General features: G+C 47.4%; 1 protein-coding gene across 1 annotated transcript in view; it reads left to right on the top strand.

The window, feature by feature from the left end:
• The first annotated feature begins 22,640 nt into the window (after positions 1-22,640).
• LOC115313203 (glycerophosphocholine cholinephosphodiesterase ENPP6-like) overlaps positions 22,641-23,690 on the top strand; it is a 42,798-nt gene continuing 41,748 nt past the window's right edge. Inside the window, exons 1-2 of the mRNA XM_040205538.1 lie at positions 22,641-22,692; positions 22,740-23,087. Of these exons, the coding sequence (XP_040061472.1) occupies positions 22,641-22,692; positions 22,740-23,087 (400 nt within the window). The remainder of the gene's footprint in view (positions 22,693-22,739; positions 23,088-23,690) is intronic.

Consider the following 23,690-nt stretch of genomic DNA (forward strand, 5'->3'; position numbering starts at 1 on the left):
ATTGTAACGAGAAAAGCTACTTAGCTTGTTTTTTCAATAACCTACGTTTATGGCAATATATCAAACAGTGTATACAAGCCCAGCAGAGTCCTTGCTGTTCCTGTCATTTAGCGGAAGGTCTTTTAGCGTTGTTACGTAAATTGCCGAATTACAATAATATATTGTGCACAACATGTACTAGCAGCATTGCCACTCAAGGTGCATACGAATGCCATGAAAATTGTCGGAATTACCCAGTAAAAAACACCTGACAGCCACTAAGTGTTTTTTGGCCAATTAATCTAAACAGAATGCATGTCACCATTCTAAGATTTCTTGGGGCAAACTATGGGTGCTTGTGAGCGCGTAAAAGATACGCAGGCTCGACATTGGGTTATTGCATGTTCATTGTTTCTGGTTAGTTTGATAAAGTTAAAAGTGTTGCTGGGTATAAAGTTTGTATTTGTATATTAGGTAATTCACATATAATTCGTGCTGACCCTCACATTGAAGTCATGTTCGTTTCGTTTTTGGTAGGACATTTGGAATATAAATATTCTTTTTTTAAGATATATCAATGAGCAGTACTAATAAACGTGTTCAGTGAATGTGCGATGTTTTTCAATAAATTATTTTTACGCAGATATTTATAGCTTCAAAGTTTCAGGGAAACGTTATATCCAATGCTAGTGAACGCGGTCACTAGAATGGCGCGGTAGTATAGAAAAGTAGGGAACATTTTGTCGGTCTTGTTTGTGAAAATCATTGATGACAGATCAAGACCGCCGTTCAGTAATAGATCATAGAGGTAAAAATACGAAGTTATTTCCCGCGTATGACATTAGCACAAAAGACCATACGTATTTTTATAACGCGGATAGCTGAAATTAGAGTTAACATGGGATTTAGCGTACTGATAAGGTGTATGGTAACAATGGCCGTAGTTACTTCCGAGGAAAATGTATGACCAACCCCGCTTTTTATTATGGTTATTATTACACCACTGATAGGATGACAAGACTGCACTGGGCGTGAACTGTTTCAGCACCATTTGCAGAAGAAGGCCCAAGTCAAAAAGTCAAATTGGACGTTTAGTGTTTATACAGCGTAAGGTTGGTCTGCCAGGATGCAGCGACGCTGGTTTACACTGTAGATGATCGATTTTGACAGTGCAGTACGGCTGCCAACCTGGGGTCTTTAAAGGGGCAATGAAACGGATTTTGGGTTGGGATGAATGATTTTAAATTGGGACTTTACTAATCGCATATTGTTTAGTTGGCCAAAAGAAAGAGGCTAGAAAGTCAGAAGCCACTTTTCGGTACGAACATTTGAAAATATAGCGGACTATTTTGTACCTTCTTGCCTTCAAAAGCTCTCCACCTTTTCACTATGATGCATCCGCGGTTCCAAAAGCGCGTCACTGGCGCCAAACTGACGTCAGCAGAGCCCAGCTCACGCATTGGACACGAGAACTGCGTCACTCGGACGTATGCGCTCGTCAACAATCAATCCGTCGACAAATATTTAGATTCGCGTTCGTGGCCAATGAGTGCCTTGACGGAACTTATTGTCACTGGGGAATGACAAGTTCTATGGTGTGCATAAAAAGCACAATTCGTATTTGAGTTGAGGATTAAAGCTAAGGAGGAAGAAGTAGGAAAATCGTTTCATGACCCCTTTAAGCCGCTCACGCAGTATTGATACACGACCGCACGCCGGTACGATGTTATCCAGATCGAAACGGTGAGGGGTGGGCTCCTACCAAGGATCCCTGGGTTCGAGGGAAAAAATGTAAACAAAAATATTTAGTTATTTATTTGTGTTCACTAATTTTTCAACTTAGAAAATTTATCGTCTCTTTTTTTTTCTAACAAAAAGCGGTCCATTATTTCTCTCCAACCTCTCTTTGTCTGTCGAATCCTTTCTCCCTATTTTTCGCAATTTTACTTTTATTATCAAACCCCGACGTCGCGCGCCAAATATCGTTTTGCTGGATCTAAGCACAAACTAAAGATATCAAATAATAATTATCCCACTATCCGACGGCGATTTTGATTTACTTTTCGCAAGAATAAAAGACAGCAAAGTTTTGTTGTATTTCTCGATTCTCTGTCCACAAAAGAAAAAGAAAAAAAACTGAATAAAACGCGGACTAGAGATTTGTGTCATTGTACGATTGGCCAGAGTGCTCACATTGCTTTCAAACTTATTTCCTTTTTTTTTCTTTACGTGTACATTTTTAACGTAGAGGAACTAGTGTACCGAGATTACGGAGTGTGTCCAACTGCTAGATCAGGGTCACGTGGTTTATGGGCCGCGTTTGCGATATGAGCCGCGACGAGGAGACGAAAGTGTCTGACGTCGGGGAGTGTCTCCACCTTCCCACCTGCTTTCCTCCTCACCTCGCGACAACGAAACGCATGCGCACCTGCGACCAGCATGCCCAGGAGGTGTGCAGAAATCAAATTGCAAACGCTCTTCAAGGTATGAATGGCTTCCTCTTCTAAGCCTATGCTCTACAAACTAAAACGTTCTCAGCAGAACTCCATAAAAGAGTGATTTTTGCCCAGCAACTGCATAAATCGTTGTATTCCCCGCAAGCATTATGAACGACAATATCGTAACTGAGAAACCTGTGCTTTGCATTCCTATATAGGCTCGACATACTTGTTTGCATCGGGTCCTGTGGGCAACTTTCGGAAAATCTTGAATTTCTGCCCACCATATTGAAGAAATGTAATATTGAAATGTCTAAAACTCAAAACATTTCAAAACTAAATTTTTACTATTTCCGTAAATACGTTTCATTGCCCGTGAAGTGTTTTCAGTGACTCCAGTGTCATGCTCCTGTAAGGTTACCATTACTTTGTTCACCGGCGAACTGAGGCCGAACGACCTGTAAAAAAACGCTTATTGTCGCAGGATCGATGGTAGGAGGCGTTTGTAGCATTATTAACATTGTGACACCACATAAGGCCTCGATATTAAGCTAAAATGAAATATCTCGCAATTTTGGTCGTCATTTTTGTAGCACTTTGGTCTTTTTTTTTTTTTTTTTGCTGTTTTTTCTTGTTGTTTTGTGGTAAAGTTTATCAACATTACTAGCCAATTAACTGTCGTCTCAACCCTGGGCATACGCATCGACCGTCTCCATGGAATCTGAGAGCTGCTCCCGCTGCTCTATGAAAGTGGCACCATCTGTGCGAAGCAGCAGAACCAACTTTGGGCATCGTTCATAAATTGAGCGATAGGTGGAAGCACACTCTTGAAGGGATTTCAAACAGCCAGATGTGCGCGTTCGAGGAGCAAGCAAAGAAGCTGAAGCAAGAGCTAAAGGACAACGTCGAGGAACGGAAGATTCAGGACCAGAAGGGATCGTCTATGGGGAAGGAGTTGAAGAGGCAGTTCCAGACGGAAAGAGGGCGGACAGACAAGCTTGCTTCAAGAAGTGCTCAACGACACGAGTTTCAGGAGAGCTAACGAGCTGTTTCAGCCCATTAGCTAGCTACGAGAAGCGCCAGCGCGGCGACTCCAGCAGCAACAATACTCCGGTTGTTGTTGTTATTGTTGTTGTTTGTTTGTGTTCTAAAATGAGTGTTCTTTTTTTTTTGTATGCGTTTGTTGCAAAGAGCACGAGCCGCATAAGTACATAAACATGCATAATGAGGCCACAACAAACATTGCGGAGTGGGACAGACACCAGGGTCGCGAGCTCAGTGCCTCCAGAGGCCGAAGGCGAGGGGCTGGAGCTCTGGTGGCACAAAACAAAGATAAACGCTTCATGTTTTTTTTTTTCAAATTTTATTGTTTGGCCAGGGCATGAAATTTCTTCGCGCTCGCCGGCTGCAAAGGGAAAAAAGTCGCATGATCATCTTCATCACCATCTTGCAAATCTTAATATATTTAGATCATTCATCCAGCAATTTAGAAGAAGGCTGACACTGATAGCTCAGACAGAAGATGTCTTTCTGTGGACGTGGAAGGGCCGGGCTGCCGGGCACGCCGTGAAACGGGGGGGTTGGGGGGGGGGGGGGGGGGTATTTGTTGAATAGTAACGCAACCTTGGCCACCACCACTGCACTTTATTTCAATCTTATTAACATTTGGTCTTGATGACAAAGTTTCTAAAGCGTTATCGTTTGGCCGCGCACTCGTGAACTGGACAGTCAAGCCACAATTACAAAGAAGCCCCTTTATTACGAGAATAGCACCTGGTCCTGCGCCGTTCGCCTTTGCGCATAAAAATGATTGGTCGTGTTGTAGATAAATTGTGTAGTTGTCGAGGAAGGGTATACAGGTGCTTCGAGACTCTGCTAAGCGTTCTTTTTTTTTTTTGGATAGGCCACTATCAAATTAGGCCCTTCTTCTGGTAGCTATAAAAATACTGTAAAGTTTCGAAAAGGTTTATTGAAGAGATAACAATGACCACCAACATTGCAATTCAATCGCATCAAAACAAATAGCAGAATACTCACGCGGAACAATTAAACAGACGTAACGAAAAGGGGAAAACAAGTTACGTCTATAGTGTGCAAACGACACTATCGAGCAGACATTAGCAGAACATATACAAGTGTTTTTTTTTTTTTTTTTCTCCTGATAGCTATATAGTAATAAAAATAAACTTTTTGTGGCGTTGGCTGTTTTGCCATTTTACAGGTTTTTCACGGTTTTGAGGAGAGGGTGCATAAACTCGCTCTTTGAAGCTTCAAAGAGCGCATAAACTCGGTCTTTGAAGCGAGTTTATGCGGCGAGCGCGTTCGTCTGCTTCTTACGTAGAGGTACAGTGACGTCACGGCGCCGTGCTCTCATTGGAAGACATAGTGGATGGGCACAAAGGCTCCCGCCTTTGTTTTTACCCACTGTATCCTCCAATCAGAGCGAGCAAGTTTGTCTGCCATTCTTGCGCAGGCGTCAGGCATCATGGCGCCGAGCTCTAGCGTCTGCAGATTGTAAAAATGGCTGCTTTGCTTTTTCTATGGCTTTGAGAAATCAACCGGATCTTTAGAAATAACTTTGCTATTAAGAAAGGATGAGATGAAATAGTTCAGAGGCTGTGTGGCTTTCCTCAACTCAGCAGCTAGCAGACACGCCACGACGAACGAAGATCTCGTGGTGGAGATGTCGTTTGTCACTCACCAAAAAGAGCGTCTGCTTAGACCGAGCTTCGTCGCTCACGTGGTGTCTCCCTCTCGCCTTTTCGCAGCTCCTCTCTTTTGCGCGGAGGGACTCCATACGTTTTCGCCCCTCTCTTGTCGTGCGCGACCAACCGTGTTTTGGTTGACTTCCTCGCCTTATAGACTCCGGTACAAAATCTTGACATGAAAATGTTCAGAACCTTCTGTCGTCTTGACATTTTAGCAGCATTAAGCGGAGTCGATGGCGCTGAAAAATGTAGACCAAAGCGCGTTCTGCTGTTCCTGATAGACGGGTTGCGGTGGGACTACATCGATGAAACGAGACACCACGGACTCTGGACCACTGAACTGAGGGCTGACAATCTTACTCCCGTGACACCGGCAATTTCGTATCCCAGCTGGTACTCTTTGGTTACCGGTGAGTGAGCTGTTAGGCCGTGACTCAAGACTTTTGAAAACAAGGAACTCGCATTGACTACCGCATTCGCTCGAATAATAGCTCCGCTGTTAAGGGGTATTCACACGAGGGAGAAATCCCGGGGATTTCTCCCCGACACGCGCGTATCACGAGATGAAAACGCGAGGCCTTTGCACATCGCAAAGCCTGACGTTTTCGTCGTGGGATGCGCATGCCGGGGAGAAATCCCCGGGATTTCTCCCTCGTGTGAATACCCCTAACAAAGCCTGTGGGTTTCCTTTCCCGCGGAGCAGGGCGATTGGCGACGTGAGCGATCGAAAGTGTCGCCGTGGTCGGCCTGCTACGATTGGCCGAATGCTGACTGTGATGTCAGCAAAGGATTGCTCATTGACGGAAGTAACAGGAATGTCAGAACTTTAGTTATGACGGTATTAGCAGCAAGCTTCCACCATGCTAATTACAAACACCATCGAACTTGTTGTTCGCAAGGTAATGACATCACGAGAGATAACCACAAGGGGGCGCCACCAAAACTTCCCGCTGCTAAGAGCGAATAACCGCCACCGGAAAAAAAAAAAAAAAACAAGTGGCAGTTATTTGTAGAGCGCAGATAACGTCTTCACGCGAAAATAGTTTATGCTCAGATCGAATTTTACGGAGCATCGTGTTCTCGGCCTTGTTATTCGCTGTGCTTTTTATGCGGAACGTGATGATTGACTAAATGTGTGTTCCGCAGAAAACTTGACGCAAGAGCATTTTTCATAAGAATTAAGTCCGGCTATTTCTCGAGAAAATAAGGCATATAGTCTATAGCGGGGAGGGGGCCCTTTTTTTTTTAGCTGCCTTAAGGCTTGTTCAGGTGGTGTTATTTTCCTTGCGATTTCGCCGTTTCGACGTCGGTCGTGCGAAAAGAAAAACTGGGGGAAGTTGCAGTAAAATGATTTAAGCTGCCAGTGCCCGACTTCGCAACTGCGAATTTGCCAACAAAATTGAACCATGTGAATTGGTTTTCACCTTATGGACCCTTTTTATGATAAATGCCACCAGGCTGTGCTCCAGTTTTTGACGTCCCGGAGACCCTTTCGGTTCATAAAAATAAGAAACAAAGACTACCTTAAAGGGGCACCGGAAAGAGGTTCTGCCCAGTTTTAATTTGCATTTCGCTCGCTCGAACTATTGTTTGGGACTCTAGCAACACATTAAACATATAATAAAGACGAAGATTTCCACCCATTTTGAGCATAATACGTTAAAAAAGTTCAGAATTTTGAGCGCATTTATTATTGTTTGTGACGCCATTGTCTGAACCAATATTGAAACCGAAAAGACAAGAGCGTGCAACAACCATGCCCGCCCATTCCAATTGTTGAACTGAACATCTAGTTATGAAGATGTGAACACCGAACTGATTTACGGGAACTTCAAGGAGATATGTTGGAATAATGCATGCGCTCGAAAGGATCAGAAGGGGTCACGCTCATCTATTCAGCCAGTCCTAAGTCTAGAATTCTAGGTTGTCATTATCCGATGCTCTAGGCCTCTATCGTCACTGAACGTTTGTGTTTAACGCTGACAGGCACGCTCTTCAAAGCAGCATTTGGTTCTCTTCATCCCCGTGCAGTTCCCCTTTTACCACCGCTGCTTGAAATGTCAATGAAACGTTTAACCGCCCATTCTCCAGAGGTGCTATTCTGGTCACAAACGGTCAAGTTCGTGTTTCTCGAAAACTCCTCCCCCCTACGAACCGCGCGCTCCTATTGGCCACAGCCCGCGTGATAATTCCACACGGTTCCCATGGTAACTTTCGCGAAACACGAAAGCAACTGTTTGCCGTAACTGTCACTCTTCGAGCTCGGACCGTGACGACAAAGTGACGTATGACCACGTCCGACCTACGTAGCACATAGCGGAAGTCGCGTAACTAGATTAACTGCGGTATTACTCGACACACCCTACTCTCTGTTTCACTATGAGTGCGAGCTAGTGCGGCTGTAGGAGCTACAAGAACGTGCTCCGGGCCTTCAACGTCCTTGTCGAGCAGGCGCGCTTGCGCAGTGCAAACCAACGTCCGTGCAAGCATCGTTTGGGGTGATGTGCTCGTGCTTTTAACTTCTGTTTTTATTGCACGAAGGGGAACAAGCTTTGGGCAGGATTCTAGAGCGTAGAAAATGGCGGCGACGCTTGTTGCGCAACGATGGCTCGATTAACGCGTACAATGACGGGTTTTCCGCGAGCACCCGGTAGCCTTCGCGATGCACGACGACTGTTTCTGACGACAATACCGCTTGTCGAAAAGCACCGTGTGATCGCAGTGTGACCAGCTGCGCGACGAGAGACGGCGACGATGAGAAATGATGATCGTCGAGCAGCAGCAGACTAATTGAATCGCACTGAGATTTTTCGCAGCGGGGAACTACAAGAGCGCGGTTGCCACCGATGATCACATAGCTAATGCCCAGTGGATGGTGATCAGAGCCGTGACGGCCGTCGCGAGTGTCGCTGTCAACCGGCTGGGAAGAGACGGCTGGGTCGACGAAACCCCGAACCGAGGCAGCTGAGGCATGTCCGAAAGAAGGCTTTTGTCGCCACCACGACAAGCAAACCGACGTCGTGGGGTGCGTTGACGGAACCTAGAATCTAACAGAACCTTCGTCACCATCATCATCGGTCTGAAGGAGATCGTCACCGTTCTGAAGGACTCCAACACTTTTCCGCAAACACCACTTTGTCATTAACAACTTGATGGTAAGTTTACGGTGAAATTTCAGGGTTTCTACCGCTTTGAATTTAGTGCACGTTTAGTACCTATGTATTCAGTGGACCATTTGTTGCGGTTTGTAGCTACTGTCAATCACGCAATAAAATCTGGATGGGTTGCTGATGGCATTTTATTGTATCAACTAGATATTTTACCTTTTCACGCCAAGCTTCTGGAATTGCATGTCAGTCATCGGACAGTCATAAGAAACACTTTTCGATGCCCTGCAATGAACTACGAACAGTGTGTCCTAAAATTAATCGTTAGTTGTTTAGTCTGACGGAGCATGGTAACATTGTTACCCACTGTAGGCGAGAAATTGAGCCAGTGCAATCTTGTGGATGGTCGTCATCCCCATGACCAAGAAAAATAATAAAGATACAATTGTCCTCCATTCAACACCCGTGTGTTTAATGTAAAGGTTATCATACAGATTAAAAAGATTGTCGTTTCAAAAGTGACAGTAACTCGTTGAAATTATAGAGTAGTGTGAGCTGGATTGTTTTAAAAATTTGCCTGTAATGCAGAGCAAATACGCACTGTTGAAGCAGAGTAGATGTGTGAAGGAAAAACGAGCATATGTACTGAAGAACGAACTGTTACGTAACGTGAAGAATGTCAGCAACTATCTCACCATTGTGGTACGAGTTCAGTGGCTCTGAACATGCTTATGGCAGCCTGTGAATGTAGGATGCTCCCCTTATGGTATCATCCAGTGGCAAAGCCAGGGGGGGGGACTTATTTTCGCCCCCCCCCCCTGCCCAAATCCGGCGGGCCCTAGAATACACACACAAATTTCGACACCCCCCCCCCCCCCCCCCCCCGCTCCCCAAGTCATAAACATCCCAGCCACCTGAAACCCCCTCCACCCTCACGCCCTTAAAAGTTCCTGGCTACGCCACTACTTTCAACAGCACTCAATTGATAGTCAACATAATCAAGATAAGCGAAATTTTCTTTATATTATGCAGCATATAGGCAGTGTTTCTGTCATTATACGCGTGCAGGCAAAGCACACACTGTAGAAAACATCTGTGTGAAGCCTTCGTCCACAATGCAGTCCCCGTCAAACGTTCAAGGCGTTAACGAATTCCACAAATTAAATTTTCAACGAAACGCATTAGTTTTGCAAAACGCTGGCAAACTTACATTGCGTTTTACATCATTCACCTTTGTCGTCCGATGAATCAGCAGTCAGAACTACACAAACCTCAATGAGCTTCTGGTTTGTTTTCTTGCCGTTGGGGCGATCGCTGGCGGTCGTGGCGAAGGCACAATTCTTTCTCAGACCGTTGGCTGCTTCCTCCGTGCTCGCGAAAACGTGGTTTCCTTTGTGTAAAAGGGAGGCTTTGAATCTTGATGCATGGCAACGCTGAATGAAGGTATATTACTGTCTTCATAATTTCAGCAAGGGTACCGTACGAGCCACAACACCGCCACCACTTTCAAGCTTCATAACACCGGCACAAATAGAAGCCAAGTCTTGCATCTCGCCAAGCGTTATATCGGAGACGTTAAACGCCACCTCACTGTGCTTTTCGACCCGGTCCTACCGCCGAATGGGCTCATCCAACAGCACGAAAGCATTCGTGTGCGCCTTGACCGAGTGACAGATCGCATGTCAAACCCCAGCCGCGGTCGATCCGAGGAGCATCGCGGCCATGTTCTTTCGAGTTTAACTCGCCAAGGGTACGGTTGTCGAGTTAAAACAATGCAAATAGTCCCGTGCATTCTTGTTCTTACGTCATTTTGTCGTCACAACCCGAACTCGAAAAATGACTGTTAGCGGCAAACAGAGGCTTTCTAGTTTCACGAACGTTTCCATGGCAAAGAGCGTTGAATCGTCAAGCGCAATGAAGCCAATGGGATAGCCAGGTACCTATGTAGGGACGTGCAAAAACGTGGAAGCCATTTTTTTTTTTTTTGCACGAGCTTTTCTGCACATATAAAAATAAGTAAAAAAGACTGCCCGAGATTATGCGGTCGCGTCCATTTCTTCAGCGCCGAAAGAGAAGAGCATGGCTTATGGGGACTACCGTCGTAATCAGTGCGGTGAGCAAAGCGAGCAAAGCATTATTAAAACTGCACAAAGAAGCTTTCCTGCATCATCCACAGCATGTTCACAACCGGTGCACTCTGCGTCGATCTCATGACTAGTCATATGTTACCACAAAGTCGTCGTCAGCTCTGTATCCATTTGGAGTCTCCTTCACAGGCGAACAGGAAATTTCATTTGCAGCTTATGTTCACGGCGGTTCCACAAAGGATGGTCGGTGTCGCAGCGTACCTTCACATAATATTTTCTTCTCGTAATACCATCCGTATCGTGCAGAAACAAGGAAAGCAACCACGCAAGCGAGACACAAACACCACAAGGTCGTTACCGCGGTTTTCGCCATGTTTGTTTTCAAAGACTTTAGCGAAATACTTCGAGAAAAAGTGAAAGCCTTTTACAAATCCCTGTAACGCCGAATTGGAGCGCAGCTCTTGAGGAGGAGGAGTGAAGGGTACTGAGGGGAGGGTAGACCCCCCCCCCTTCTCCTCCTCCTCTCCTCATTCTTTAATATGCTCCGGGGGGGGGGTCACGTGACCTCGGGAAGGGGGGGGTGTCACGTGACTTCGGGGAGGGGGGGTCACGTGACCTCGGGGTCACGTGACCTTGGGTGTCACATGGGGGTCACCTCAAGGTAACGTGACCCCCAAGGTGACCCCCACGTGATTTCAGGGGGTCACGTGACCTCAGAGGGGTCACGTGACCTGGGGGTCACGTGGGGACCTTGGGGTCACGTGACCTTGAGATGACCTTGGAAGGAGTCACATGACCTTGGGGTCACGTGACCTCGGGGGCCACGTGACCTTGGGGAGGAGACCACGTGACCTCGGGGGTCACGTGACCTCAGAGGGGTCACGTGACCTCAGATGGGCGCGTGACTTGGGGGTCACGTAACCTTGGGGTCGTAACCTTGGGGGTCACGTGACCTTCCAAGGGTCACGTGGGGTCACGTGACCTTGAGATGACCTTGGGGGGGTCACGTGACCTTGGGATGACCTTGGTTACGCCGACGCCGACGGCGACGGCGACGGCGACGCCGCTCAAGCCGCGAACGGGCCCCTAAGAGCTGCGCTCTAAAAAAGCTGAGATATCGTAGCTAAATTTACTTTACGTCATAATTATTGAAATAATCTTTCGTATTTTATAAAAGGATAATATTATTTTTCTCTGTTTCCTTCCATTTTCCGGAAGGTAGCCTTTTCTCCGTTATTCGCTCGTTCTAGGTCCCGGAGGAAAGGAAGAAGATAACAAAAAGAACAGGGGGAAATGCAGGGATTTCCTCGCCCCAACTAGGTGGACACGTCACCGCGACGTAGGGCATCGTCAGATTCTAGCTGTCCGCGTGCGTGAACCCGAACGTTGGGGCGGAGCCTCAAACAAGAATCATTCTAGTTTGAGGCTCCGCCCCTTCTTTCTCAATACGTCACAACTCGAAAGGTTCCGTTTGCGACCAGAATAGCACCCCAGGTGAACGCCGAAAAAAGGAGAAGCGCGAGATCTGTTCATACTTGAGAATATTCTTGTAAACCAACGTGCCTCCTCCAAGTCCGTAGATTTTATATCCGAAGGCCCGTATTAAATCTCAAACTTTGCTGCATGTGCAGCATTTATGGCTTCTAGCACTGGTGATATAAGCGAGCTCGAGAGGCTTGCACAGACGGAGCGACCAGAAGTTACTTGGGGCGCAAGTGGCAGTTCGTGTTTGTAAAGAGTAAAAGGGTCTATGGACCCTTTTCTTTGCAGACACCACCAGGCGGTGCTCCGGACTTTTACATCCCAGCGAGCTTTTGGTTTATAAAGAAAAGATTATTTACATATTTACAAGTTGAGTGACGCGCAGGCCACACCCACAGACCCTACCTTGTACTTATATAAACGCGGATGTGGGGCGCAGTATGGCCCTGCTTCTACTCACAGGAACTTTCGCTCTCCAAGTGTTAACAGTTCATTCTCCAAGTGGTCCGCTATCCGTTCGCGCACCATTCGAAGCATGCGGAACATGAATCTAAAAAGGTGACGCTGAATGTCGGCTCTACATTCTTCTACAAAACTTGATGTGCTAGTACTGTTATCAATGTATCAAAGCGATTGCATGTATGCCTTCGAGAATCGCACACCGACACTAGTGGTGAAAACATGCTTGTTTGTTTTTGGGCAAGTACAGTTGGGGCAGTTGTCTGTTCCGATACGCCTCAATCTGACAACCTGTCCTTAGTAGGCAGCACTCCCCACCCATACTTCCAGCCAGTGTAGGCAGCGTCCACTGGTACGTCTGCGGTTAACATGTCATCCCGTATTACCTGGAAACTCCAGGCTTTGTGTCAAACATACATGCCAGCCGCACAAAGTGCTTTGCACATTCGCGATACAGGACCTAAACGCGTACCGTGGGCAACTCTTGAGTCCCCCAATGCTGTACCCCGACGACAGAAACATAAAACAGATAGGGAGTCTCCGGCGTAGGGCACAGGTTGCCAATCGGCACAGGTGACCAAACCAGAACAATACAAGAGGGCAACTAACATATTCTGTGTCGTTAAAAATATTGAGTGCACCTTTTGACGCCAATAACCGTGTAAACATTGGCAGCACGGTATACACCAGCCACCACCGGATCGTGGTAGGCGTAGTGCCGGCATGGCCACAAGTCCAGTTCCGCCCGCCCGCCGCGTGTGCACCCGCCGCGAGCGAGGGGAGACTAATCAGACGCACTGCATTCATTGATGTACAATGCCATGTCAACGCTTTTCCCGCCTACTGAAATCCATCAGCTTCACTCCTCTCCTTTGGGATCGGGGAAACTAGGTGGCATTTGGCAAGGCTTTCTGTGTGGTTTCAAATCTGGGTGCCGGATTCACTTGGAGAAAGAAGTTTAGGTGCCGTCTGGCACGGCTTCAAAGCTGATGACGTCGGCTCGCTCCATGGGCCAGAGAATGCTTTCGCATTAATAATAACGATATTAGTTTACTCGTTAGTCATTTGGGATTCTAACGAGTACATTTGCACGTTAGTACAAAAACTAACGCGTTACCAGTAACGTCGTTACTTGGAACGCGTTAGTTCCAACACTGATCGAGGGAGATCCGTCGCATCAGTCTCGGGTCACTACTGGTCGAAACAGTCGCCCCTCCCGCCAACGACACCGGTCATGCGGGTAACGCGTTCAGCTCGGGCTCGAGAATGATGAGCAAACCACCGGCTTTGACGTCCGTGGTGTCGGTGACGGCGACGGCTGCAGGGTCGACTGGAGAACCTTGGGGAGCTTCGGGCTGTTTTGCGTCGTCGGGCGCAGGAGCCGCCACGGGTTAAAGACCGGCTTGGGAGGCGTCGCTGACCGAGCTAGACAGCAACCAGTCGGAAATTGACTTCCCGTAATGTATTTCAATGGGAAAAAGTGACTGTTTTTTTTCCCTGCGCTTGATTATATGAGCAAATATCACTAATAATTTGCACGTGCTCTGTAGATTGCAACATTTTCAGACACCCAGACAAAATAATTGGTCAGTTACGGCGTTTTTATTTCAAATTAATGTCATGAGACGCAGTGCTGAAACAGCTTCATACACACATTTATGTGCAATGTCGGGCACTGCTAGCGCGAACATGGCGTCGGCACGTTTTCAGCATGAGGGATTTACGTGCCATACGAGCGAAGGGCGCCTAAAAAACTAGGCAAAAACTACGCAATAACACTGGATCAGTAACTCCCTGTGCATGTAGATGGTCAAAATGAAGTTACGACCAAGTAATTTAGTCTGACTTCCAATAAATTAGTCCTGCTTTATTTTTTCACCTCATGAATATGTGCGGAAATGCTTGTTTTGCGTTCAAAACATCACCCACACGCTCGAAATCTTTAAGAATAGGGAGACGCCAGGGAACACGTGCCCGATAAAAGCTGCCCCGGCATAGGAAATAATAAAACGACACCTTTTATAGCCCACCTACTTTATTTTATACGTTTTGAATGTTTTAACTGCTCGTAAAGATGCACAACGGTGACGTTTCTATATATGTGACAGGACTCGCATATTGATGCTGGCGAGGTTTGAAAACACTCTACTTCTGTTTAGATTGTTATTGTGCTTAGAATCGTCGTTCGTTTTTACATACTTGCTATGAAACAGCGGTTTGAGTCTGAAATATAGCGAAGTTTAACATCGTTCACTGGTAAATAAAGATTTCGTAACTAAAGCAATTACACTTTTACAATAATAATACAGGCACATTCGTTTCGCTACGACCCAAATAGCAGACGTTTACGTGTTATGTTTTGTCGAAAGAGACAAAATGCAAGGGCATTTTTTCAAGTGAATGGACAGGAGCACTGCAAAGTAGGCTGGCCGCTGTCTGCTTCAATTTTCCTCCCGGAAGTCGCATAGTGCCAGGGGAATAGCTAGCATACATTATAATAGATCTATGTGGTGGGCGCGGGCCACAGGGAGAGGGTTCTTTTGAAGGGCGAACTAAAAGAATGAACAAAACCCACCTAAACACCGCTGCATGAAACATCGATGAAACATTAACCACCAATGCTCCAGGTGGACGTCAAAAGAACCAGGAAGGGCGAGATGTGCTCTAACTTTTCCAATATTGCTGTAAACTAACTTGTCTCCTCCAAGACGTTGAATCGTAGCGGCCCTTGCTAAATCTCAAACTTTGTCGTCCGTGTATAGTTTATGCTTTCTAGCACTGGTCACTTAAGCAAGCTCGACAGGTTTGCAGAGACGGAGCGGCCGGAAGGCTGCCGCAATGTGTCCAGGCATAGCCTCCTCTATACTGACCAAGTCTGCCAGATCGCCACGAGAAGCGGCCGCCGACATTGAAGAGGTAGAGCGGCAGACAACGGATGAGAGGAGAGCCACGTGACGGGTGCCCCGCTCCGGCGAGACGCCGAAACACACTTGACCCGAGCGATGGAACGTCCGCTCGCACACCTCGCATTCCTCGCGCTACCGCTTCTTTTCTCGTCGGGTTTGAAAACCATGTTTCGTGTCCTGGCAGCTGCAAAAGCCGTGCGCTAACGTCCGGGTTCCTCGTGAAATGCTCTGTGCTAGCAGATCCTCGAGCTCCGAATCTCCGACCGGGCACTCACGGCTCCGCCGTCGAACTGCCACGCTTTGTGAGAATAGAGGAGGCTATGGTCGAGGAAACTTCACTCTTTCTGCACGTGCAACAACCTGGCTGGAGCTCAGGGCGTGCAGAGCTCGAACACCACGCTCCGTCTCGTGCGCTGCCGCTGCCTCGTGTAGACTAAAATTATCCCGGCGTCACGCATGCACTGAACGGGTGAACGCTTGGTGAGACCCGTCTACTGAAAACTTTTTAACACTCTCATGCATGAATTATAATCACTATGTCTTAAAAAAAAAGTTTATACCGTGTTGTGGCATTCATGTGAACCACCAATGATGTAAAAAAAATATATTAAAAAATTCAACCCTATTTACAATAGCAGAACTTACATGTCCTCATTTGAGGACAACGTGCATTCCAGTGGTCAAGTGATTCTATTTCTGGTATTTGTGCAATGGTCATTTTCATCAACATAATGAGTATATTCGGGCTAGAACACGTTAATACTGTTTCATTTCTGTTCTGCAACGCTAAAGAAGCAGCTCTCAGCTAAAAAAGACGAAAGTGAACATCTCACGAGGCTTGAAACTCTTCAAAGCACTCAGGGCAAAGAGGAACATCGCAACGCCCACAAGTGTACCGAGTCTTGCCCCTACAGTTCTTACTGCGACAGCGCTGCGCATTCTTCAGAGTCATTTTTCTGGGGTAATACGCACCACCGTCAAGGCTCTTTTCAAGTTGCAGGTTTTGCTTGGCCCATTTTTTCACCGGCTGGAGAAGAGAGGACTTCTGCCGAGACCTTTTCGTTCAGCTAAAGACACTGAAGAGTTAGTAAGAAAAAATGTGCAAGCTTAGCTCAAAGTTTCTCACGCGCAAATGCCGGAAAGCCCGCGAAGCGGAATGAGAGCAAAGCAGTGTTCCTGCATGGTGTCCCTTTTTGAGGACAGATATAGAGGGCATCAAAAGGAAAAATCGGGAGAAACTATCTCAAAACTTTCGTTGCTAATACATAAAGTGTGTCTAGAACAGTCTGAAAACAATTTTCCTTGCTATTTGCATACAAAGTTTTGCTAGTAAAAAATAATTACCTTTACAAACTGTTGCATATGGCTTCTCCATGAATGAAGACGAGGTACGATGCCCTGGTGGTGGTTAAACGTTTTTTTATTGATGAAAGGCTTATGTCAAGGCTTCTTGATAAATATCATCTATCCTTGATGGGTTACGGAATAGGGTGATGAGGGTAGGGGAATGGGAGGAAGTTAAATGATTTGAGGAAGGCCCGCCGAGCATACGTAGCCCAACAGACAGGTTAATATTTGTTTCCTATTGACGTTGTCACTGGCCGGTCTTGTCCATTCTCGGTAGTTTGTGGGTCTGGCTTCCGCGGGCAGTTCGTGTATGGCAGCTTGTCTTTCCTTGCTGGTGGCCTGACAGTCCCATATAAGGTGCTGGCAGGTAGCAGGTACGCTGCAAGTTTTACAGAGCGGGTCTGGGCCGGGGTCGTTCGGTGAAGTAGGCTTATAAAATCGAGCACGCCATACTGGGGTCAGGGCTGTGCATGTCTGGAGCCTTCAAATGCATACCCTCTCCCATCTGGTAAAGCCTGGTGGGATGGGGCAGTCGTCCATGGGCAGCAGGGATGCCAGTCGTTGTTTCCTGGCTATCCGCTCCATCTCTTTCTGTTCCTCTGGGTCCGGTGCCACGGGTTTCTCTTTGACCGAAGAGGAGGCGAGTCCTTGTGAGGGTACGTCATCTTGTAGTCTAGCCCTCGCGGCCTCGTTCGCCTCTTCGTTTCCTGGAATCCATGACAGTTCGAGCCGCCTTCCTTTAAGACGTAGTGTTTTTGCTAAATTCTTGATTTTTCGTGTAATATTGTTCTTGTTGCCTATGTGAAGGCATTCCTTAACCGCTTCGTTCGAGTCGGTGAATATGTACAGGTGTTTGTTGGTGCTTTCTACATGAGCTTCAATTGCTAACTGGATGGCGAGCAGTTCTGCTGTTTTTGTGCTGGGTGTTATTGGTGCGAGCTTACTCTCTTTCTTGGAGGAGCTCTCTGCTAACCAGGCTACGGCCGTTCTCCCGTCATTGTCTCTAGCTGCGTCCGTATATAGGATTTCGACGTCTTCCTGTTCCCTAAGTCTTCCGAGATCTTCGAGGTGTTTTTTTGCTGCAGCTGCGCGACGTTTCCTGTGTCCTTCACCTTGATTCATGGGTATAGGTTTGAGGGAGACGACAGGTTCGTCCTCCCACGGAGGCTGTGATGGTTGGATGCTTGGAATGCACCACGTCCTTCTGCCTAGTTTTTCTAGTATGATGCGTCCGTGCCATGTCTTCTCCAGCCTGTTGTACTGACTGATCTTCATTTCTTGTGCGATCTCTTCGATGGTGTTGACCTGAACTGCTTTGTGCAGTTCCTTGATGGGTGTTATTTTTGGCAGGCCTGTGATAACCCTTATTGCGGACCTGTTGAGAACCTCGAGTTTCTCTCTTTGCGTCGCAGTGAGCCTAAGATAGTTTATTCCGTACACTGCTCTGGAAACGAGCAGTGCTCGGACTAATCTTCGGGGCAAATCCCCATGATTTGCTGGTAATCCGTTTGAGGAGGTTGAGTCCGTCCTTCCACTGAGCCTTAATTTGCTTCTGCCAGCTTGTAGCTCTACCGTCTTCGTCGAAAGTTAGGCCTAAAACCTTGATTCTGGGTTGTGGTTGTATGGGAGCACCGTTAAGGAATAGCTGGATGTTATGCTTGCCTCGGGCTCGTTTGCTAGTTATGGTCATATAGGCAGTCTTTTCGGTAGATATCTGCAGTCCCGTTTTTTTCATGAATTTGGCGGTGACGTTTAAGGCTTCTTGAAGTATGGCCTGTTGTTTCGAGGCGGTGCTTTAATAGTCCATAATGTGACATCATCAGCATATATAGTAAATCCTAGGTCATCGATCTCTTGGAGTTCGAAGGCCAGGTCCGTCATAGCCATGTTAAATAAAGTGGGGGATATTACCGCCCTTTGGGGGACTCCGATGTGGTTAGGTTTGGGGGTTCCTTTGGTGCGACCTATGATTACATGAAACTGCCTGTCCTTCAGGAATGCCTTGATGAAGTTGAGTATGCGTCCATGTAGTCCTCTTCTTTCCGCTGCGCGGACTACTGTGTCGTGAGGTATTGTGTCAAAAGCCTTTTTTATGTCGATGGCGACCATCGTTCTGGGCTTTGCATTGGCAGGGTTTTCGGTCATGTCCTTGTGTATAAGCGCCAGGCTGTCTTGAGTCGAGATGTTGGGACGAAACCCCGTCTGCATAGGGTGCAGTTTCCGGTATGTTTCGAGGATCCATGTGATTCGAGCTAGGACCATTCTTTCCATAAGCTTGCAGAAGTTCGAAGTGAGAGAAAATGGGCGGAGATTCCGGAGGTCGGGTGGAATTTTGCCTGGTTTTGTGATCGGAAGGACAGTGGATGTCTTCCATTCTGTCGGAATGATGCCCTCTTCCCAGATCCTGTTGATCCAGTCTAGAAGGTCGGCGGTGTCCTTCTCAGGCAGGTTTCGTAGCGCCGCAACCGTAACTCGGTCTGGCCCAGGTGCCGTGTTCGCCTTTGCTTTGGCGAGAGCTGCCTGCAGCTCTCCCATGGTGAATGGGAGAACCTCGTCGGTCGGTACTTGGATCTTGCTAGGCTCATAGCAGTCCGCTGGGTGTGCCGTTGTTGGCTGCGGAAAGAATATGTCTCCCGCGAGTTCTGCTACCTCTTCTTCCGTGAGTCCTAGACTGAGGGCTAGGTTGCCGCTGGTACCTACAGATCTAGTTTTACTCGCCATGCATTTGTACGTGCGCCATACTTTCTTCAGGCCCGTTTTCTCGTTGAATGAGCTGCAGTGTGACCTCCATCTATGCCGGCTTAACTCAAGTGTGTAGCGTCTGGCTCTGGCTGTGGCTAGGTTAAGCTTGATTCGTAGCTGTTTAGAGCTCTTCTTCTTCCGGTAGCGTTGTAGGGCTTGAAGCCGACTTGCCCATAGTTTAGGAGATGGAGGTCCGGGGTTGGGGCGTCGTCTTTTATGTTATAAGTTTCCATGGCTTGCTCGAGTGCCGTCTGGATCTTTTGGGCTAAGTCTTGGCCGGGGAGGTTGGCGATGACTTTTCGAAAGTTGTCCCATTTAACGAAGTGGGTCTTCCTCCGCGGTGATGTCTGGTTGTGTAGTTTGATGTGAATCGGAACGTGGTCGCTGCCCATGGAGTCTGGCGAGGCGTGCCAGGACATTCGGAGCCCCTTGGAGGCCCACGTTAGGTCCGGCGACGTGTCGGCCTGCGAAGGGTTTTGGGATATCCTTGTCGGCGTGTCTTTGTCGTTAAGAAGTACGAGATTATGAGTCTCGCACAACTTCTTGATGGACCTTCCTCTCCTGTTCGTCGTTTTGTATCCCCACACCGTGTGTCTCGCGTTAAAATCGCCACAAAGAATCGTTGGTGTTTTGTCCGTTAAAAGTTGGTCGAGCCATTTGCAGTCTTTGTCTTCCGTTATAGTTGGTCTGATATAGACATTAAAAACATTCAGGGTCTTGCTACCGATCTTGATCTTGATGCCGATCACCTCTTTATTATTATCGCTGATATTTGACGTGTCGATTTTTGCGTGGTGTACTCCTTTATGAACCAGTGTTGCAGCAATACCATAAGAACGGGGCGTGGCTCCTTTGTGCCTTGTTATGGTGGGCGTTGTGAATGTGGCATAGCCCGGAAGTGTTATGTTCTCACAATCCGCCTCTTGCAAGAGAATCATTGCTGGTTTTTCTACTCTCTTGTCTTGAAATCGAAGTTTAAGTTCCGCAGCTTTGGTTTGAAATCCTCTGCAGTTCCATTGCATGATCCAAGGCATATATTTCTTTTTGTCGGTGTGATTGCCTGTCTTCTGATGGGACTGATTATACATTGAGCTTGCTCAATAAGGTCCCTAACATTTGCTTCATTTCTTTTATCGAAGTTTCTACGGAGGTCATTCTTGCCTCTACCTTGCTTTGCCAGATGGCGAGCTCTACGGTTGCTGAGGGTGTTTCTGCCTGTTTGTTGGATGGCATGCCAAGTACCACCGGTGCGCCAGTATCGGTGAAACATATGGGAGTGCTCCATGCTCCCTTACTTGGTGTGGTTGGTATCACTGGGGACGGGCCCGGGGCTCCTTTTGTGGGGGCCGGTTTGTTTGTTTTGTTCTCTTGTGGAGGCGTGGCTGTGTGCGTCGTTCGCCTCTTCGGCGGAATCCTGCGCTTGGGGCAATCATTGCTGGTGGCCACATGAGAGCCTCCGCAGTTGTGGCATTTGGGTTGTAGCTCGCAGTCGCTGTCCTTGCTGTGGTCGTGTCCACACTTGGCGCAACGGCTAGTTTTATTGGGACAGACATCTGACTTATGTCCGCTTTCGTGACAGTTGAAGCAGACTACGGGTCGTGGTCTGTACGATGATACTGGGTAGGATTCGTATAAGAAACGTACGTATTTTGGAATGGACTTGCCTTCAAATATGATAAGGACGGTCCTGCCGGATCTGCCTATCACTCTGGCCGCAACAATCTTATTTGTTCGACACATGAGGTCTTGCATGAGAGTTTCGGGCGTTTCCTTATTGTCGGAGCCGTGCAGATAGATCACTCCCTTGACTTCATTGCTAGCCATAGCCATGTAAGGTGTGACCTCATACGTCTTGTCATCCTTTTTTATTTCTCCGATGGAGAGCAGCTTACTTGTGATGAGTGGATTCTTTGTGGTTATTGAAATCGTGTTGGATTTCTCGCTCATATGTACCGAGAAGCCATCTTTGTTGCGCACGCCGGTCTTCTCAATAGCGGCACAGATGTCTCTCCCGGTAAACCTATATACTTCGGCCTTACAGGTTGGCTTGAGCACAACTCTCTGCGTGGGTGCAGTGCGTGATGTAGTATTCTGCGCATTGTCTGAGCTGCGGTGCTTGCGCCTACGAGAGGGCTGCCATTCACCGTCGTTGCCTTTGTCTTCATCCATTGGTGTCATATTGTTTCCAACGTCGTCGTCTTTCTCGGGAGAATTTGCCGCTGCTTCGCCTTCGGAAGACGTGCTCGATTTGCTTTGAAGAAATGTTTGAATTTCTTGCTTGTGAGCCATGTACTCTTTTAGCTCTTGCTTGAGAGACATGAATTCTGCTACCTCTTCTTGGTTCTGCAAAAACGCGTTGAAGGTTTCTCGCAATTGCTGAAATTCAAGGTACATCTTCCACTCTGCTGGGTCCACGCTCAGTGGTGATTGCGCTGAGCTTTGCATCGCTGCGATGTTTTCAGTTGAGGGTGCCGGGTATGGATTCCTGGCTGCCTGGTTCATTACCTGCGTCTTTGTGAGGACGCGGATCTTGCCATTGAATGCCCTTCTCGGGGTGCAGTTCGGGTTCAGGAAGGCCTGGTCCTCAGCGTCCGCTGGTGAAGGGGGATACCCGGCTACGGCTTCGTCCAGGGTTAACGATGGGGTCCGGGGTGGAACCCCGTGGGGTTCGGATTTCAGCCGAACGAATGCTGGCTGGGGTAGGAAGTTAGGCCTAGTGGAGCGCTTTTCTACCTGCGACCTGCGTCGGCCATCGCGCCTACGATGCCCTCTGTGCGAGATTCGGCAAGTGCTGCCACCTGTCGGCCCTCTAGGAAAGCTTTTTCTGTCCTCATTTGAGGACACCATAAAGGACGGCAAGGCATGAGAACATAATATGTTGGGAAAAAAAACACTAAAAACATCTGTCCTCATGTGTGGACGTGATGCATGAGAGGGTTAATACAAACTGTTTAAAAGAAGCCTGGAAAATCAGCTCGCATCTCGTCTCTGAGCGCAGAGGATCAGATTATCATCCACATTATTGTGCCGCTAGTCTTGAGCCTGTTACACGAATGCTAACTTTAACGCACCCCACACTTCGGACGTGTTTCAATAGTTTCTTATGTTACTAAGTTAGTTGTTTCTGATTATGCTCAGCTAGATTCTATTTGAAACCATGTGTTCATTATCACTGATTAAATATTTAATGAACAAATATAGTTAATTAGTCAACTTGTCGTAACCATTCTTCCATCATATTATGTCACTCTGGGGACTCACCTGCGCAGACCGCTTTGAGGTACCTTTCACTGCTCTGCGCAGACTGCTTTGAGGTACCTTTCACTGTTTTTTTAAATATATATTTTTGAATTAAAATAAACACCCGGTATCTTTGTGACGCAAAATGCAACCTCCCGAATCCTTCGAGACTCTTCTGAAGGTGAAAATATTGCAACGTCATTCACCCGCCAGTTGAACCTTCTTTTTAAAACGCACTTTGTAGGTTTCTACACGGAAAACCACGGCATTGTAGGAAACTTCATGTACAACCAGGAACTTAATGTCTACTTCAAGATGGCGGCGAGCGAGAGCATAGAGCTACATTGGTGGAACCAGGCGAAGCCAATTTGGGTCAGCGCCGTACGACGAAACCTAATTGTCGACATGCACTGGTGGGACGGCTGCCAGGTGAATTTCAACGGGACCAAGCCAAACTTTTGTACCGAGTACAAGGGCACCTGGAGCACAGTGAACTCGGAAACAAAATACCTTGTGGAGAAGTCACTCAAAGCGATGAAGAAGAGTTCCTTTGACATGGCAATGTTCTATTACGAAGGCCCCGACAGTGCAGGTAGGTCCACGATGCAGACTAACGGCAGAAGCGTGTAGGATGTATCATATGCGGTGCCTAGAGTCACTACAATATGCTACATTTCAGAGTTACGACACTTTAGCCAGCTATTGGTGCTTAAAGCCATTGTTGCCAGTTATCTGAGACTGTACCTACAATGGCCGGAAATGCACTTCCGCCATTTAGAAATGATAAAATGGTCCATGAAAGAACAAGAGTATCGCCTGAGCTCCCTGACGCCGATCCAAAACTCGAGAAGTTGCATTTTCGAATCGTAGTAAAAGCCAATTGCGTCAGCCTTGCGTTAAGTCGTAGCCTCCTCTATACTCGCAAAGAATGACAGTTCGACGACGAAGACATAGAGTGCCCGGTCGCAGATTTGGATCGCGAAGATCTAGTAGCACAGCGCATTTCCCGGGGAGCCTGTAGTCAGCGCACAGCTTTTGCAATGGCGAGGACCCGAAACATGGATTTCAAACTATGGCCTTTGAGATGCCGAAGCAAGCGCGCTTCGGGATCTCGGAGGCCATGTTCAAACTCGATGAGAAAAGAAGCCGTAGCGCGAAGAACGGAAGGAGCACGAGTGTACATTCCATCGCTCTG

Source organism: Ixodes scapularis, unplaced genomic scaffold, assembly GCF_016920785.2.
Source record: "Ixodes scapularis isolate PalLabHiFi unplaced genomic scaffold, ASM1692078v2 PGA_scaffold0__279_contigs__length_252992795, whole genome shotgun sequence".
Taxonomy (NCBI): Eukaryota; Metazoa; Arthropoda; class Arachnida; order Ixodida; family Ixodidae; genus Ixodes; species Ixodes scapularis.